This window comes from Balaenoptera ricei, chromosome 10, assembly GCF_028023285.1.
Source record: "Balaenoptera ricei isolate mBalRic1 chromosome 10, mBalRic1.hap2, whole genome shotgun sequence".
Lineage (NCBI taxonomy): Eukaryota > Metazoa > Chordata > Mammalia > Artiodactyla > Balaenopteridae > Balaenoptera > Balaenoptera ricei.
In genome coordinates, this window is record NC_082648.1 from 59,235,396 (window position 1) to 59,253,937 (window position 18,542).

Sequence of the window (18,542 nt, forward strand, 5' to 3'; positions counted from 1 at the left end):
ACAAATATTTTCTCACAGTCCCTAGGTTGTCTTTTCATTTTGTTTATGTTTTCCTTTGCTGTGCAAAAGCTTATAAGCTTGATTAGGTTCCATTTGTTTATTTTTGCTTTTATTTCTGTTGCTTTGGGAGACTGACCTAAGAAAACACTGGTGCATAGTTACCTTTTAAAATATAATCTCAGGCCTTACTTAGCTTCTGGGATGATTGCACTGATGGTGACAGCTTCGTTTTTTGTTTTTTGTTTTTTTAGTCTTTCTGAATTCCCATATAAAAATAGAACAACTAGATAGAAAACCAAAACCCATGAAAACATCTGTAACAAAAACTGGGGATGAAATATCTCCATGAACCTCAAAATATAAGCAGGTGAAAGTCTAACAAAAGACCCAAATTTATCAGTTTTTTATGCATAAGAACATAGAAGCATTGGGGTGTCTGGACCTGAGCATAGAAGCACCTCAAAGTGGTGAAGAGCCATTTTGAAAGTGGTAAGTGTGATTAGCCAATTTGAAATTGGGGAGGTTTTGCCCACTTTATTAGATCAGGGTAAGGGACCTGTGGTGAGGCCTAAAGTGACTTGAGCCGCCTAGCTCTGAACTCTCAAGACTGACCCACCAGTGCTCCCTTCCAGGGCCCTGTTAAGAAGTTTCTGGGAGTGGAATCAAAATTGAGCAGGATAGGGACAACAGAGACAGAGGAAAGAGAAGGAGCAGATTAAAGTGGGAGAGGGGAACAGAGCCAAGAAGACCTCAGAAAACTTGCCATTGTACTTTTAGAGACTGCATGAAAACAACAGAAGAGGAAGCTTTATGAAGTTAGAGAAGTTTTCTGAACCATGTTGTAGTCTCAAATTTTATAAAAATTAAATTCACAAAAGGTCTTCTAGGAATATGTTTAGGTATGTTTAGCCATACCAATTTTGAGTCCCATCAACAGTGTTCATATTGACCTGACATTTAATAATGTCAAATTTTAAATTTTTCAAATTTATTGAGGTTGTTTGAGACATATTTCCCTATTGAAATTAAGTAAAAGAAGGTATTCTCATGTCTTTTTAAAGATTTTTAATTTTGTCTTTCATGTTTAAATCCTTCTGAGAATGATTTTTGTATATGGTTTAAGGAGACCAAATTCCTTTTCTTGGCATAAAGATAATCAATTATATTAGCATCATGTATTGATTTTCTTCTTTCTTCCTCCTAATTAGCAGTGCTCTGTTATAAATCAGTTTGTTTATATTTGTGGGTCTGTTTCCTGTATCTCTGTTTTATTACTTTGATGTGTTTGTCTCTGCCTGCACCAGTGTCCCACTTCCTTAACTACTATAGCTTTGTGTTAAATCTTCGTGTCTGTCTCTCCACCTTGGTCTTTATTATTGTCTTCACTTTCTTGGCCTTTTGTTCAGTGACAAATTTAGAATTTGAAGAAAAAAAAAGGCATTGTGTTTACAAGTGGAATTTTATTGACTTCATTTTTATTTGGGGAAGAAATGATACGTTTATGTTATTCTTCCTCTTCCTGAATTCATACACTGAGGTCTTCTGTATTTTCTCTCAATAAAGTTGTATTTTTTTTAATAATGGAATTATAAATCTTTAGTCAGAGCTATACATAAGTACTTTTTGTTGCTTTTTTTTGGTAAATTGTATTTTTAAAATTATATTTTATAGATGTACTGTTATATTGACATACAGTTGACTTTTAAACTTGATTACTGTTTTTTTGGCTGCATCAGGTCTTAGTTGCGGCACACGGGGTCTTCATTGAGGCATGCGGGATCTTCCATTTTGGTGTGGGCTCTTTGTCAGGGGGCACGGGCTTGTCTCTAGTTGTGGTGCGTGGGCTCCAGGGTGTGCGGGATCCAGAGTACATGGGCTCTGTAGTTTGTGGCTCGCAGGCTCTCTGGTTGAGGAGCATGAGCTCAGTAGTTGTGCTCGGGCTTAGTTGCCTCACGGCATGTGGGATCTTAGTTCCCCGAGCAGGGATCGAACCCACATCCCCTGCATTGGAACGCGGATTCTTTACCACTGGACCACCAAGGAAGTCCCTAAATTTTTATTCTTATAATTTATCTGTAGGTTCTTTGTGGGGTGGGTTCTTTCATGTAAATAAATATATCATCTGGAAATTCCAGTTTTGATACTTTATAATTTTTATAACTTGCATTTTTTTTCAGAACTCACTCATATTTCTGATACAAGGTTGAGTAGAAGTGTTAATAGTAGGAATCTTTCTCTTGTTACTTACAAACTTTGTCACCAGTAAATATGATGTTTGATGCAGGTTTTGGTTTTTTTTTTGTAGATATTCTTTATCAGGATTAAGAAATTATTCATAATGCTACCGTCTTAAATATTTTTTCTTTTTAGCACCTTTTTTCATCCGTAAGATTGTTTTCTGTGTGCCTTTTCATCTTATTTGTCACCCTTGCTTTAAATTTCTTTGTTTTATATTCATCAATTTATACTCTTTAAGTTATTGATATTTCCTTTTGTTCCTTAGAGTTTGTTTTACTGTTCTTTTAAGTGTTTTTAATTTTCCAAACTTATGAGGCTTTTCTAATTATCTTTGTATTGCTGATTTCTCACATATTCCGCTGTAGCTAGAGAATGTGGTCAGTATGATATCAATTATTTGTTTACGTACTTGAACAAAATGCATATTGACCAGTTGGCAGGTGTATTGCTCTGTTTCCATTAGATCAAGTTCGTTAATCTTATCTATATCTTCTATACCCACATATTTATCATTATTTTTCGCATTTTTACATTATTTTTTTGTTTAGATTTTGGCTCTAATATATCTTCTTTTATTTATTTAATCATTTTATACATGCTTATGTTTAATATGTGATAAATCCAGCAGCTGAAAGTTGCCACAGATCATTCTCATGTCTTTTGTTTCCTCTGGTTCTCACTTATGATACCTTGATTTCTTGTAGGTGTGTAAGTTACCATTTTATGTTTCTTAGAAATCTGTGTGACTTCTTTGAGGACTAGATGGAAAGACATTTTTCCCAAGGGGATTTGTGTTTGCTTCTGCTAGTGCCTAAGACACTACCAATCCAGGAGGTGGTTTTTTTTTTCCTTCCTTCCCTTCTTTCTTTATAGTATCATTTTCCTTCTACTTGAAGGACTTTAAATTTTTTAAAAAGCTTTTTAAGTTATGTGTAACATAGACAACATTAAGGTCATTAAATTTTTATTTAAGAATTTGGCATTTTGTGATTCCTTCCACTGCCTGTCACCTTACCTTAGTTCCTTGAAAGTTTGAGTCATGATCTTCAAGATAGCCCCTTTAAAAAGAAAGTTTACCTAACCCACAGTTGTCATGTCAATCCATAGTTCTTTTTTTTTTTTTTGGCCGTGCTGCGTGGCACGTGGGATCCCAGTTCCCCAGCCAGGGATCAAACCTGCGCCCCCCGCAGTGGAAGCATGGAGTCTTAACCGCTGGACCGCCAGGGAAGTCCCAGTCCACAGTTCTTTTAGTTGAGCTTCTTTTATCTCTGCTTGAATATGGACATACTGATGACATACTTCAAAAATTCCCCACCTATAGTCTTTAGGATCTAGTTTCTTCAAGCAGTTTACTTTAGGGCCACTTTTAGGGTTGGAGTAGGTGAATCTACCTGGTTCTCAATTTCACACGCCCTCTAAACATAAGTTCAAGTCATATTCACCCTAAACTATCACATCCTAGACTAGGACAGGTCTTTGGGATATTCCAATACCTAAGATGAAAAAATATGACCATTAGATCTTTCACACTTTTAGTGGCATCTCTGTCTTATAGTTCTTTCCTAGAAATCAGTAAAGCAAACCATGTATTATTCTGTGAGGAGTTTCCAGCAACGTGGGTCTACAGAAAAAGCCCCATCGAGATAGACTTCGACCAAAAAAACGTTTTTGTAATACATTTCTGATTGTGATGAATTCTTTTAGATTTTGGATGTCTGAAAGAGTCTTTATTTCACTTTTATTTTTGATAAATTTTCTGCTGGATATGGAAATCATAGTTGACAGATTTTTTAGTGCTTTGAGTATTTTGCTCTGTTTTCTGACTTAGACCATTTCCAACAAAAAGTCTTCTGTCTTTCTATCTTTGTCCTCTTTACATAATGTAACTTTTTCTCTCTGGCTGCTATTAACATTTTTTGGTCATTGATTTTACACATTTTAATTATGATGTATCTTGGTATAGTTTTTTTCGTGTCTGTTATGCTTGAGATTTATTGAACCTCTTAAATTTGTGTATTTATAAGTATTTTTTTAAATCAAATTTGGAATTTATTTTATTTTTTTATAATTTTTATTGGCATATAGTTGATTTACAGTGTTGTGTTAGTTTCAGGTATACAGCAAAGTGAGTCAGTTGGAATTTTTAATCTATTATTTCTGTAAATATTTACTCTATTCCCATTCTCCTTTGGGGACTCCAATTACAAATATATTAGATCACTTGAAGTTGTCCCAACTTACTGTTGCCCTGTTCAGTTTTTAAAATCTTTTTTCTCTCCGTGTATTTAGGGTCGTTTTTTATAGCTGTGTTTTTAAGTTCACCAGTCTTTTCTTCATCATGCCAGTTATTCTTCCCTTTACATGCAAAAAGTAGTTATAATAACAGTTTTATAATGTTATTATCTATTAATTCTATCATCTGTGTCATTTCTGGGTCTGTTTCTATTGTTGGTTTCCCATTATGTATTTTATTTTATTGCTTCTTTGCATGCCTGGAAACTTTTGCTTGGGTACCAGTTCTTGGAATTTTTACCTGTTCAGTGCTATACATTTTTTCGTACTTTTGTAAATATTCTTGAGCTTTCTTAGGGGCACAGTTACTTAGAAGCTGTTGGAGCCCTTTGAGACATTTCCCCACCCCACCCCACCCCCCTTTTTAACTGTAAGTTTTGTTACAAAGAACCACAGTAGCCTATAGTCTAGGGCTAATTTTTCCCAACTACTGAGGCTGTACTCTTCTGAGTACTATATCTGACGCCCTGTGAATTATAATATTTTTCTACTCTGGCTTAGGGCACAGTTGTGTGAGCCCTAGAGATTGTTTTTGCTCTCTCTTTTCCCAGCCTCTGGTCAGTTCCTCACATGCATATGCTGATCAGTACTTAGCTGAAGACTCAGGAACCCTTTCCAGACCTCTAGAACACTTTCTCTTTACAGCTCTCTCTTATTTGTTGCTCTAGCCTTCTCACTCTAGATACCTTAGCCTACTCAGACTCTCAGCCACACTTCCTCAATTCACAGAGATTGCTGGCCTTCACCAGGACTCCCTCTCCTTGTATTGCAACCTGCACCTGGAAACTCCTCCATTCAGTAAGCATGGGCAGTTGTAGGGCTCACATCAGTTCTTTCTCTTCTCTCAAGGGTTATTATCTTGTACTGCCTGATGTCCTATGTCTGAAAACCATTGTTTAATATATTTTATCCATTTTTAAAGTTGTTTCAGGTGACACGGGAGCAAGAGGATTCCCACTCCTCCATCTAGGTTGGAAGTAGAAGTCCTAAGATTTCATTTTAAAAAAATTATATTTTGGTTGAGAAGATAGATGAAAAATCATTCCTGAGAGAGAGAATAAGCTTCTGTGTCAGTGTTCAGTCAAGACTCGAATACTTTCTATTGTGTAAGGCAGTATGTGGTATGCAATACGAAGAAATATCAGACCTGTTCTCACCACTTAAGGTCATTTGGAAAGAAACATCGAACAGTACAAGTCAGTAAATAACTTCCAATTCATATATGGAGTCATCTATAGCTGTGATTCTGTTTTACCTGAAGCAAAAAGTTGAACAATTTCCCTTGCATTCCCTCCCTTAAGATTCCCTAGAATCTAATAGAGCCATACATACATTGGCCATTTGTCTTATCAGCTGAGGTAATAATTTTACTAATTTGTATTCCTTACTTCAAAAATTTGTGTTCTGTCACATGGAATATTAAATCATCACTTCATTGTTTAACCCAACCCAGTAAATTAAAGACATTGTACTACATGTACTAATGAAAATAGGAAGATATTGTTTCTAGGAAAAAGAAAAGTAAAGGTCTTTCTTATTTAGAGCCAGAAGTACCGAGAGAGACTGCTTGGGGCATATGAAATTTTAAACCTGTTCTTTTCTACTGGGATGAAAGCAGTGTAATAAAACAAAGAATATGATGGTTATAGAGTGAAGGACTCTGGTTTTGAGATGTTATTCTTCACTTTCTGCCTATATCACTTTGGGTCAGTTAGGTAAAGTCTTTGACACTTATTCATATTTGAGAGTGAGATCTTTAAAAGATGATTTGTCTACTTGTAGAAACATTTTGATGCACAAATATAGTGTAGAAGAAATGAGGAAGATAGAAAATCATCATTAGACCATCACAGTAATAGGTGCTGTAGGCACTATCCATGGATGAATGTCATAATTAGTGAGCAAAAATTTAAGGACAAACAGGTATTTGCATGCTCTCAAAGTACTTCTTTCAGAACATTTATTGTTTTAAAGAGGAAAATAGTAATTTACAATGGAGAAAATGGGCAGATAGACCATTTTAACCAAGATCAGAACAGAACAGAAAAAGGAACATTAGTGGAAAACTGGTGAAATCCATGTGAAGTTGTTAGATAATAGCTAATTTCTTGGTTTTGATATTTGTACTAATAAGATGTTACCACTAGGGGAAGATGGGGCATATGGGAACTCTGTCCTATTTTTGCAGCTCTTCTGTGAATCTAAAATTATTTCCAAATAAGTTTTTAAGAAGTGGTAACAGTGTTTGTGGACATTGTGTTAACATGTAGTTGAGTTAACCTTTTTATTGGGGAGAACCTTATCTTGATAGTGTGTGACATTTGTTTCTCTGAAGCAATTCAGTTTTTCCACAGGTGGAAAGGTGGGGTAGAGGGATGGTTCTTAAGTCTGACTGATCGTGTTCTGTAAGCAGGTTAAGGAAAGAAAGCTGAGGATCCCACAGTTCAGAGTGTAGGTCTTCATCTCTCAATTTTCAAGCCCATGCCCCACCCTCACCTACGCTTTGGCTAACTTCTAAAATTTGGAGTCTATCCACTTGGGTTTTTGTGGAGATTAAATCTTTAGTATCTTACTGGGGTTGCAGGGACTGGGTATTCTTCATGATAACTGTGATAGAGAAATATTTTCAATCTAAAGAGAGTCCATAGGCCCTACCCTTCTGTGCCTCAATTTGAGGTAAAAGTACATCTTATAGGGGTTTTGTTATGATTAAGTGAGGTAATATATTTAAAGTGCTTTGAGTAATACCTATCATTTGATAAACTCTCAACACATATTAGTGCTTATTTGTACCAGGCCCACTGTGTTAGGCTGCTCTAGCAGTACACTGTTCTCAAGGAGTGCATATTCCCATGGACTACAGTGCAACCCAGTGGCTCTAAGTAGTATAATTCTTCTAGTGGGATTTTTTGCTAGAAAAGAGACGTGTGTTGTCTCATCATATTAAACTGTTAAGTCTGAAATACTCGTGAAACAGCTTTTTTTAAAAAGGTAATCTAACTTGAGAAAAAGTTTGGGAAATAGAAAAAAATTTTTTTCATCTCCAAATCCTTATTTGGTACTTCTCATGGCATGGCATTCTAACCACTGAAGGTGTCTGTTAGTCTATTAGGTATTTTGGAAGTGGTTGTCAATTTCAGTGGAAAAAGGCATAAAACAATTTTATTCATATGTTTCAGAAATACAAAAATTAACATTAATTTTTGACATAATTCCATTACTTTTTAAAATAATTGTTTTGCTCATAAAATTTTCACATGTGCTGTAAGCACTGCAGTGATGGGTTACTGTCAAATAACACTCAAGTAACAGCATGTGTGGACTAAAAGGAGGACACGTTCATGTTAAGGGCCTACTCAGTGCCAGGCACTGTTCCAGATTCTGTGGAGACAGAAGTGAACAAAGAGACGAAATAAATAAATTCTGTTCTCGTGGAGCTGATGTTTTAGAGTATAGGAAGACATTAAACAAAATAAATAAAATGCATTGTGTATTATATTTTGATACATGCTATGGAGGAAAAATTAAAACAGGAAAGGGGATAGAGAGTGTCTAAGGGGTTGGGGAAAAGGATAGTGTACTTTTAAATAGAATAAACAGTGAAGTCCTCACTAGGATAGCTCAATATATGAAGTATGGTGAGGTGAAGCCATGTAGATACCTAAAAAGAAAGCATTCTTGAAGGGTACAAGAAGTACAAAGGTCTGAAGACAGGAGTATGCCTTTTGTGTTTGAGGAATAGCAAGGGGAGCAGGGCAGTGGGGCAGGAACACAATAAGAGAAGGGGGAAATGGTAGGAGATTAGAGGTAATGAAGGGTAAGTTCACTAAGGCCTGGAGGCCAGAGTAATGGTGCAGGAGCATTGTAAATGCGTTTTCTTCTTTACTCCCTTTGATTTGTGATGTTCTTTATTCTGAGCATCAAATGGATAAAATACATAAGGGTATAAATGTAACTATATTTAGCACATTACATTGTAGATGCTTACTGAGTAATGTTTACTGCATTAATTTATATGGCAAGATGTTTAGAAGTATTTTAAAAGTCCTGTGTTCCCTTGCTAAAGGAGTACTTTTTATTTTTAATTGCTTCATATAACATAATTTAGGATTCTGATACTTCACTATATTTAATTTACTGTTTTAAAACATTTGCCACCTCCAATAATATTTATGTTATTGAGTAGATGTTATCTTTAAATAACTTAAATGAGCATCTATTTTTATTAGCTTTAGTAGTCATAATAATCAGAGTCTAGTTTCCTCTGAATCAGTAATTTACTTTTTATATTATAAAATGAGGATTCACATTCTCATAGAAGTCGCAGTTTGTTTAAGTCCTGTATTTAGATTTATTTCTTTAAAAGTCTAATTTTTTTATCATCTAGTTTGATTAAAGTTATTTTAGTTGAGGGGGTCCTTATTTGCTTTTATCAGAGTGGAACACTTTTAAGAAATTAGTTTCCTCCCAAAGAATATACTTTTTTTTTTTTTGACCATGCTGCACGGCTTGCAAGATCTTAGTTCCCTGACCAGGGATCAAACCCCGGCCCCCAGCAGAAGTGCGGAGTCCTAACCACTGGACTTGCCAGGAAATTCCCCCAAGGAATATCCTTATACCGAAAGTTATCCCTGGGTTTTGAAAAGCTCATTGGCCCACTTTTAGGAATTTAAATATCAATACATCCAAATAGTCCAGCTGTCATATTGCTGGCTGATGGTATTAATGTTAATGTGTATGAGAGCCTTAGATTTAATGTTGAGTGCTTAGGAGAGCAAGAAAGTATTCAAGGGGCAGATAGGCAGAGTATTTTAACATATTGTCTTGGATGTTTTTATGATGGCCAGGTGAACCCTATCCTCATTTTCTGTGTGCAAGTTTATAGAAAGCTCTACTTGTGCACTTCACCCCCCACCCTCTTTGTTTTGATTAGCACTTTGAATCAGTCTGAGGTGAATCTGGGGTTGGGGAATGATGAAGAGGTGAACAGGGAGTCATAATGTTGAAACCGGACATTCAGATCTTTATAGCATGATTTCCTTATTTTTCAAAGAGCGGAAGAATCCCATCGTTTATCATGTTCTGGTTGGACTCCTTTCTTATCGTTTGCTGGAGTTTGAACTTCAGGGCTATGGTGTCAACCCTGCTGTAGTATCTCAGGGGCGCTCCTAGTGCGGGGCTGGTGCCATGGCTCACCCTCCAACCTTTCCTTCTTCACTTCAGCCTCCAGCCCTGAGCTTTCCAATCCCCAGAGTAGCCAATGTTGAAAGAAGTTGCACAGGTAAGTAGGTGGTGGGAAAGGCTGGGGGAAAAATGGTGCTGTCATCAGTATTTTAAGGGTGGATGTTGGGCCATTTTGTCAGTGAGTCATTTTGTTAGTTTAAAAATATAGTGTTTCTTATAAATTATTTTCTTCATAAAATTATCTCATAAATTATTAAAGTCCTAGTGTTCTAAGAAATAATTTCATTTCTTATTAGTTAGATGTGAAAGAGGGAAAACCTTAAACTGAATAAACCATTAATGTTGTAATACAAAGGACGTTTGTTAGATTTTTTTAAACTTCATATTCTCCACGGAGTATAGCAGGACCAGAAAACTCATTTTCAGAAAAGAAGCTAAGAGAAAAAGTCAGGGAAAGCATAAATCCATAGACTAAAAATTTTGCTACGTTTAACTTGGTATCAGAAGGAGGCATATTTTAGTTTCCTTCCACTAGCTTTAGACATGCTGTTCTTCCGTTTCCCGAAGTTTCAGGCAAGTAGCTATATTTTTTAAATTTGAAGGAATAGAAACTTCAAACATCTTTTTCCTTGAAATCTAGACAGGAAGACTGGAACATTTCTACCCATCTCTAGATTTGAGGCTAACAAAAATAAGTATAGAAGCAGTGAAGGCACAATATCTGGTACAAAGTTCAGCAAACATTTGTTGAGTGAACAAGCTCACCAAATTGTGTGTGTGTGTGTGTGTGTAAAATGCTAACACTCCTGTCATTGTCTGCTTGTGTTCCTTGTATCCAAAATCATGATCTAACAATACAGATTTTTTTTTCTTAATGCAGAATTTTTAGAAATAGTTCTTTAGCAGTGTAGCCCTGGGTCTGCACTACTTTGCTCACAAATAAATACTATCATTTTAGGTTCTTACTTCTCAGAAGGGCTTCAAAAATTGTTTCTTTAGTTCTCCCAGATCTATCCCATATAATTCTTATTCACGTTATTTCTAGATTCTTTTGCACATAACAAGACATTCAAAATTATACCCAGGAAAAATAGAATATAGCCTGTGATGGCTAACATTTCTTCAGAGAAAGTATGTCAGGATTAAAGAGATTGGGGCACCACGTATTTGGCATTTCAAGTCTCAAAGCAGGGCCTCAAAATACAGAATCCTCAGCAGTTTCTCTCTCCTTTCCTCTAAGTTTGAGCGTTTCTTAAATTTATTGGAAGGCTTGTAGAAATCCATATCCCCCAGCAAAGCAGACCATCCATCAGTTTCTTGTGGATTCCCACCCTCTCTCCTCTGCATTAGCGAGCGCTCCCCACCCCCACCTCTGACACTGGCGTAAGATAGTCACCCTCATTAAAAACATTCCCTTCATACTTAGAGAATTTGTTTTATATTCTAAACTTATGGGCCTTCTACTGTTATATGTTCTTCCACTTGTAATTTATAAATTTATATCTTAATATTTAAGGATAAAATATTGCTTATTTTAATTTTAGGCCCTATTGTGTGAGTTCTCAAATCTAACTTATTGCTCATAAGGCATACCATTTATAGTTGGTTCTTTAGTTAATATATGATTGTGTGCTTTTTTTATGGTTAGCACTTTTTGAGTTATTAGTGTTTTGATTTTAGGATGATGCACGTGTCTTTTAAAGCTTGTATGTTGGTGGTTATAAGTTTGAATCTGTATGAGGCATATTGATACAGGCAACTTTAAGAATTTGAAAAACCACAAAATCTGTTTCTTCAAGTTGAAGCATGCACAACATATTCTCCCTAGATCAAAGTCAGACTGATCAGGAGCGCTGATAGACCTTTTGGTAATACTCTTTAGAGAGTTTGTAGATTTGGTGGGGGCACACCCTAAGATATGGTGTACATGGTTTTGGGAATGTCATCTCAGTAAAGCAGCTTCAGGTACCAAATTTCAGTAAACAGTTTTTGGATTAGGAAGAATGATATGTTTTCATCGCTCTCCTGGCATGCCCTCTCTATCTTTTCATCAAATGTGAGCTACCCTGTTTTGCGGGGGATGATATCTCTTACGAAGTATTCCTGTAACCCCTGTAAAGAACTCTGTGCCAAAATATTTAACTACTCTCCAAAATAATGATTGTTGGTATGTTCCTATAAGCCCCTAGTTTTCTGCTGAATCACATTTCCAGTCAAAGTTTCCTTTGCATCTACCTATTAACTCCTTTTTCAGTATTCATTAAGGCTTTTATTGCTCATTTATCAGGCAGTCTGCATTTACTAAAACTATGAAATGAATTGCTTTTATTTCCCTATCAATTTAAGTTGATGAATTTAGAAATTATCAATTTAAAATTTATCTAAATCTTCACTTTTTTTAGATCCATCCTAAGTAGATTAATAAACTATTCATTATACATTTATTTATATTATAGATATCACGACATAGTATTCTAGAACTAGTAGGACTTCAAGAGTAGTATGTTTTTTAATAGGAGGAAAGATCATTTGTTCTTTTCCTAAAGACTTCCAGATATTAAATTCTTTGTTCTTTGAGGAGCTAGATTTTTTTTCTAATGTAAGTGCCTTTCTCTCCTTTATTTAATCCCATTTCTTTTCTTTTCTTTTCTTTTTTTTTTTTTTAGTCTTTTCCAGATGAAATAAAATTAGGATTATTTATAACAGTTGTGAAGTAGGATTGGTAGCTCAGAATCCTATTACCAAAAAATACCACTAAAACAAAAGTTCCTTGGGTTATTAATATTTCTAGGTGGTAGTATATCATATTTGATATAGGTGTACAGTATTCTAGTTCCATAGAATTTGGGCAGTGTCTCAGTGGATTTGACCTATCAGCTTTTCCCTCTAAAAGCCAGTAATAAAGATAACCAGATTATCTTCAGGTATTATGGCTTCTCATGATTGGTTTCAATTTTGATTGACTACATCTTGATAAAGGCATATAAATGTTAATGGCAATTGACTGTGGTTTTTATTAATTTTCTGCCTGCTTTATAAACAACAGAGAACTTGTGTGTATATGTATGTGTGTGAAGTGTTTGCTGATAGTGAATATGAAATTGGGAGGGAAAAGTAAGAAGTCAAATTTTGTATTCAGCAATCAGAGTGAAGTAGTAAAATCTCCATTAGGGAAAAAGGAGTAAAAGAGCAGTCCTGTCACCCCCAACTCCCACCTACATTTGGCTCTCTTTACCCTTTATAATACAAGGTGGATGCATACTCTGTTGCTAAAGATGAAAAGTTGCTGGCTATAGAAAAGTCTTCGTACCTCAGTGTTGTGAAAGAGTTGATTTTATGATGGGACACATGTATCAGCATGTTAACAGTAAAACTCCTGGCTACTTTAGAAATAGAATCACAAGAAAAAGTTGCCATTAGGGATTTGGTCTTGTTTTAACCCAATTGGTAAACATATTCTACTCGTTTAATGCTACAGTGTCTATTTCAGTAGCTTATAATAAAAATTTAGAGGTTTGTAATAACCATTCTAATTCCTTGAACAATTAAATTATGTTCACTATATTTTGAAAGTAAAAATATTAGTTAATTTAGAATATGGAAATAGTAATTACTTTTTAATTGGTGTAGTGGTGTTCTTTCTTTTAAGCATAATTTTATTCTAAAATTATTGTTGCTTTCTCTAAGATAAATATGATCAGTCTGGTAGAGACTAACGTTTGTTTCACATACCTCTAGTCAGTTCATTCTCATTCTTCTGCTAAAGAGATCTTTTTTTGACATGCACAAATATTTGATGTGGCACCCTCTACTTACCATTGTTTACTGCAAAGTAAGCCCCCCACCCCTTTTTGCCCTTTACTGCTTCTCCTGTCATGAAGCTTACAGTTTGGGGAGAATACAAACATTAAACTATTCGTTGTATGTCTGAGAGTCAGTGTACTATCGTGGTTAAAAGGGGGGACTCTAGCAGATTGTCTGGGATCATATCCCGTCTCTGTCACTTATCAGATATGGAATCTTGGGCACATCAGATATGTGACCTTGGGCAAGTTACCCAACTTCTCCAGTTCTTAGTTTTCTCATCTAAAAATGAAGACTAAATAAGTAAATACATGAGGATTACATACATGTTTATATAGTTATTACTAAGTAAATTATGAAGATTATATAAATACATTTTGAAACATTTGGAGTATATTGCCTGGCATTATAGTAAGTGGTCAATAAAAGTTATTTCTTATTATTGTATTATTATAGGTATGATAAAGTATTTTCAATGACTGCAAACCAGGGGTCCTGATTTAGTATGAAAGTTTCAAAGAATGGGAGAAGGAGCATTCTACGTAGAGGTATCAGCCTATGCAAAGGTCCGGAGGCGGAAGAGAACTTGGGTTTGAGTAACTGAAGGTGTGGCAGCAGTTTAGTGGTGACAGGGGACCTGTGGAGACAGTTAAGGTCAGAGAGGTTACATAGGGCCTTATAAGCCTTATTACTGATTTGGAAAGCTGTTGAGGCATTTCAATCAGCAGGGCCATGACTGTTAAATTTTTATTTTAAAAATTTACTTGGCTGATGTGGGAGAGTAAATTTGAGGGGAATGAGAATGGATTAATAAAGACCTGATTGAAGGATATTGGATATGCTGTTCTCAGAAATGACGGAGATGGAAAGATATGGATGATTTCAATAAATATTTAGAGTTAATCTGCTCAGCTTAAGTTTTAATTGTTGAAGATGTCAGGGGTTACAGATGGCATTTTCCAGACATTATCATGTATAGGAACAACTGTGAATAACCCAAATTAAGCTGAGGCATAAGGTTGTTGTTGGATTTTGAGATAATTACTGCTGCAAAATTATGTTAAGGTCGTGATCGCAGGAATATTGGTCTGCATCCTTTAGGGGAAATTAACAAGAGATACGAGAGTAGGAAAGTGACAAAGTCATTGTAGTGGTTATGAATATGACATCATAGTAAAGTGTTAGTTGAGGGAAGTCTTCACCTAGATTTTTGTACCTGGCTTTCCCGTCTATATCCTTGCCCTCTTAACCTGGCATTGAAATTTAGCCTATTTTTCCTTACCACCTATCATTGTCCTTCCAGACATCCTCCTTGTTGGCTGTATTAAAAGTTTTGTGTTTCTGGGCTTTCTCTCACTTCCGAGAACTTATGCCTGCTGTTTCTTATGCCAAAGTTTGCTTCATCTCCCACCCTACACTCTTCTCCTTTTTTTAAAATAAAAAAAAAATTTGGGGGGCTTCCCTGGTGGCACAGTGGTTGAGAATCTGCCTGCCAATGCAGGGGACACGGGTTCGAGCCCTGGTTTGGGAAGATCCCACATGCCGCGGAGCACCTGGGCCTGTGAGCCACAAATACTGAGCCTGCGCGTCTGGAGCCTGTGCTCTGCAACAAGAGAGGCCGCGACAGTGAGAGGCCCGTGCACCGCGATGAAGAGTGGCCCCCGCTCGCCGCAACTAGAGAAAGCCCTCGCACAGAAACTAAGACCCAACACAGCCAAAAATAAATTAATTAATTAATTAGTTTAAAAAAATTTTTAACATTTAAATATTTGTTCAAATATTACTTTATAAGATCTTTCAGTTGTTTCCCTCAGATAGTTAGATATTCCCTTATTTGTGTTCCCAAAACACCTGTACAGATTTTCATACTGTAATTGTTTATTTACAGGTGTTTCTCCTAGCTAGGCTGTGAGCTTGTTCAAGACTTGGGGCTGTTACTCAGCTTTTGTGTTCATTAGCACAGTTTCTGGCATAATTCATATAGGAAACCCTCAGCATGTTCACTGAAATGTGAAGGGAGATCAGTCAGAGGGCTAAAAAAAATCTAGTCCATAGCTTAAACTAAGAAGGTGATAGGTAGAATGGCAAAAAACAAATGTGAAAGCCACTGTGAAGAAAGATTAGAATGTGATGATATGCGGAACAGAACAGGAGAAAGTAACTTGGAAAGTCAGTTTTAAATATTACTGATTTAGTTTATTAAAATGTACTTCTCATACAGAAATGTCTAGCAGCACTTTAAAATATGCTGCTGGAACCTTAAGACTGGAGATAGATTTCAAAATCAAACTATATTTGTTTGCTATCAGGAAAAGGACCACTCTGCCATGGGATGTGTTTCTTCTGTTCCCTGGGAATAAGATTCCATGCCTGGGCCAGCATGCCAGCATGCCAGCATGATAGACAATAAATGATTTTAGAGTAAGTTCCTCTCCAGAGGTCTTGCTGAAGGAAAATTGTGCAAGATTAAATACTGCCCATCCTGCCTTGGATATGATCTATTTTCACCCTTTCCTATCTGTCTGCCTATCTATCTACTTATCTATCTATCTATCTAAATTTATTTTTGAAGTTTCACTTGTAAAGTGTCCTACTTTGTTTCTGTGACCATTTAAAAAGCTCCAGGCCTTGCCTCTTATTCCTTCCCTTTTGTAATTACTGTTCATCCCACCTGGATCAGGGGCCACTTTACCCGTCTTTGAAGTTGTTGGTTAAGATTATCTCAAGTTTGAGGTTTTGTGAATTCTTCTGTGAGTATTCTGAGTTACTGCATTTGGCTTTGAAATATTATATTTAGATATTAAGAATGTTTGACCTTAGGAACTCATAGCTAGTCCTAATGAAGTAATGAAGGTGTTTACTGGGAAAATCCAGCCAACTTAGTGCTTCCATTCTGCTTGTCAGTTTAATTCCTCTCTACTACATTTTGAGGCCAACTCTTTTTTGGGGGGGGGGGGCGGGGTTGTCAGGGTGATAGAAAGAATTAGTGTAAGCTAACGTGTGTGTGTGTGTGTGTGTGTGTGTGTGTATATATATATATATATATATATATATATATCTCCTGATTAGTTCTTATGGAATCAAAGCAAATATAAAATGTCTTAGTTACATGTTTTAGATCTGTATTCAAAAAAGACTTAAGAAATATTGCTTTTGGTACAACATATTTCATGTATTTTTCTTGGTGAAATCTCAAGTTTTTACTTCTCCTTTGTTAAAACATGTGATACGAGAGTTGAGAGAGAAGGTGGTCAGTTAACAGAATTGATATAAGCCCTTTATATGTTTGCTTGAAGAAAGCTGACAAATTGTATATACCAAATATTTGAACAAATTTTATATGTAATGTAGAATGAAGTATGATTTTGTTTTTAAATTAGTTTTTAAAATTTCTGTTTATCAAATTGACTTTAATATATATGATATAACCAGTAATTTTAATATATTTCAGTACAGTGTTGACATATCCCCTACCACTACCACTGTAGTCTGAGCCACCATCATCTCTCACCAACCTGTTTCCCTGCTTCCACTCTTGTCCCCTCTTTTGTCCATTCCTTACAGAGTAGCTACAATCATATTAAATATATACATAAATAAAATATGCCAAATTATGTCACTTAAACTGCGCACGGATCCTCTCTCTCTCTCTTTTTTTTGTTTTTGTTTTTGTTTTGTTTTGTTTTGTTTTTTGGCTGCGTCGTGCAGCTTGTGGGACCTTAGTTCCCTGACCAGGTGTTGAACCTGGACCCATGGCAGTGAAAGCACCGAGTCCTAACCACTGGACCACCAGAGAATTCCCCCAAATCCTCTCTTGACTTCTCATTTCACATAGAATAAAATCCAGAGTCCCCCCAGGCCTGCAAGGCACATGATCTGCTCACACTAGTATCTCTGACTTCAGTTCCTACCATCTTCCACTGAATTCATTCTGCTTGAGCCGCACCACTGAGGACCTTGCTGTTCACTTTGCACTGACTGCTCTTCCTGTCTGTCTTTACCTAGTTAGTTCCTTTACTTCTCTGCTTCATTGTTACTTTCCTAGTTTCACTCTTCCTGGCTAGTCTAAAATACTTTTCTACTCCATTTCATCATTCTGTATGGACTACAGGACACACCCTTTAAAATTAAATAAAACTAACTTTTTTTTTTTTTTTTTTGGCTGAGCTGGGTCTTTGTTGCTGTGCGCTGGCTTTCTCTAGCTGCGGCAAGCAGGGGCTACTCTTCCTTGTGGTGTGCGGGCTTCTCATTGCGGTGGCTTCTCTTGTTGCACAGCACGGGCTCTAGGCACGCAGGCTCAGTAGTTGTGGCTCGCGGGCTCTAGAACGCAGTCTCAGTAGTTGTGGTGCACGGGCTTAGTTGTTCCACGGCACGTGGGATCTTCCCGGACCAGGGCTCAAACCAGTGTCCCCTGCATTGGCAGGTGGATTCTTAACCACTGCACCACCAGGGAAGCCCAAAACTAGCTTTTTTGAAAAACTTACTATGTTGTCTTCCTTTTTCTTTCTGATTTTGCCATGGATCAGAGAATTCTTTGTTTCATACCAGTACCCATCCCTGGGACTGGGGCTTGCATTTGAAGGCAGAGTATTACACTCTTACCTCTTTTCTTTTTTTTTTTTTTTTGCTGAAGTCATGTAAAAATAATTAGTATTTTCACTGTTGTGTAATTTCTGTGTTGAAGCACACAAAACAAAAATGAAATTCTACATGTTTGTGTTTTCTCTCCCTCCCTCTGGCACACACACACAGTGAGCCTGGGAAAATTTGGTATTGATGAAAGAGAACATTTCTGTTTTCCTCTGTCTGAGGCATTTCACGTGTTTAGTTTTGCTTTCAAAACAGTAAAACCTCTTTGCACAGTATTAGAATGAAGTTTTTTTATTCAGTACAATTAATTTCAATTTTAGGATTCTAAGAGTCTGTAATTGGTTTTGATGATAAATGTTACATCACAATTGTTAAGAGTTCACTTTGCATCCATTTGACTTATGTACGTAAAATTTGATGAGAGATATCCTGGT

General features: G+C 36.2%; 1 protein-coding gene and 1 pseudogene across 8 annotated transcripts in view; one reads left to right on the forward strand and one right to left on the reverse strand.

Moving 5' to 3' along the window:
- Positions 1 to 18,542, forward strand: part of CNOT2 (CCR4-NOT transcription complex subunit 2) — a 112,901-nt gene that overhangs the window by 48,370 nt on the left and 45,989 nt on the right. Inside the window, exon 3 of one of the 8 annotated variants that reach the window (XM_059936490.1) lies at positions 9,754 to 9,811. The exons of the other annotated variants lie outside the window; for them this stretch is intronic. Coding sequence (XP_059792473.1) covers positions 9,791 to 9,811 — 21 coding nt within the window. The 5' untranslated portion in view covers positions 9,754 to 9,790. The remainder of the gene's footprint in view (positions 1 to 9,753; positions 9,812 to 18,542) is intronic. 8 annotated transcript variants of the gene reach the window in all.
- On the reverse strand, positions 3,781 to 3,893 carry LOC132373847 (small nucleolar RNA SNORA18; annotated as a pseudogene).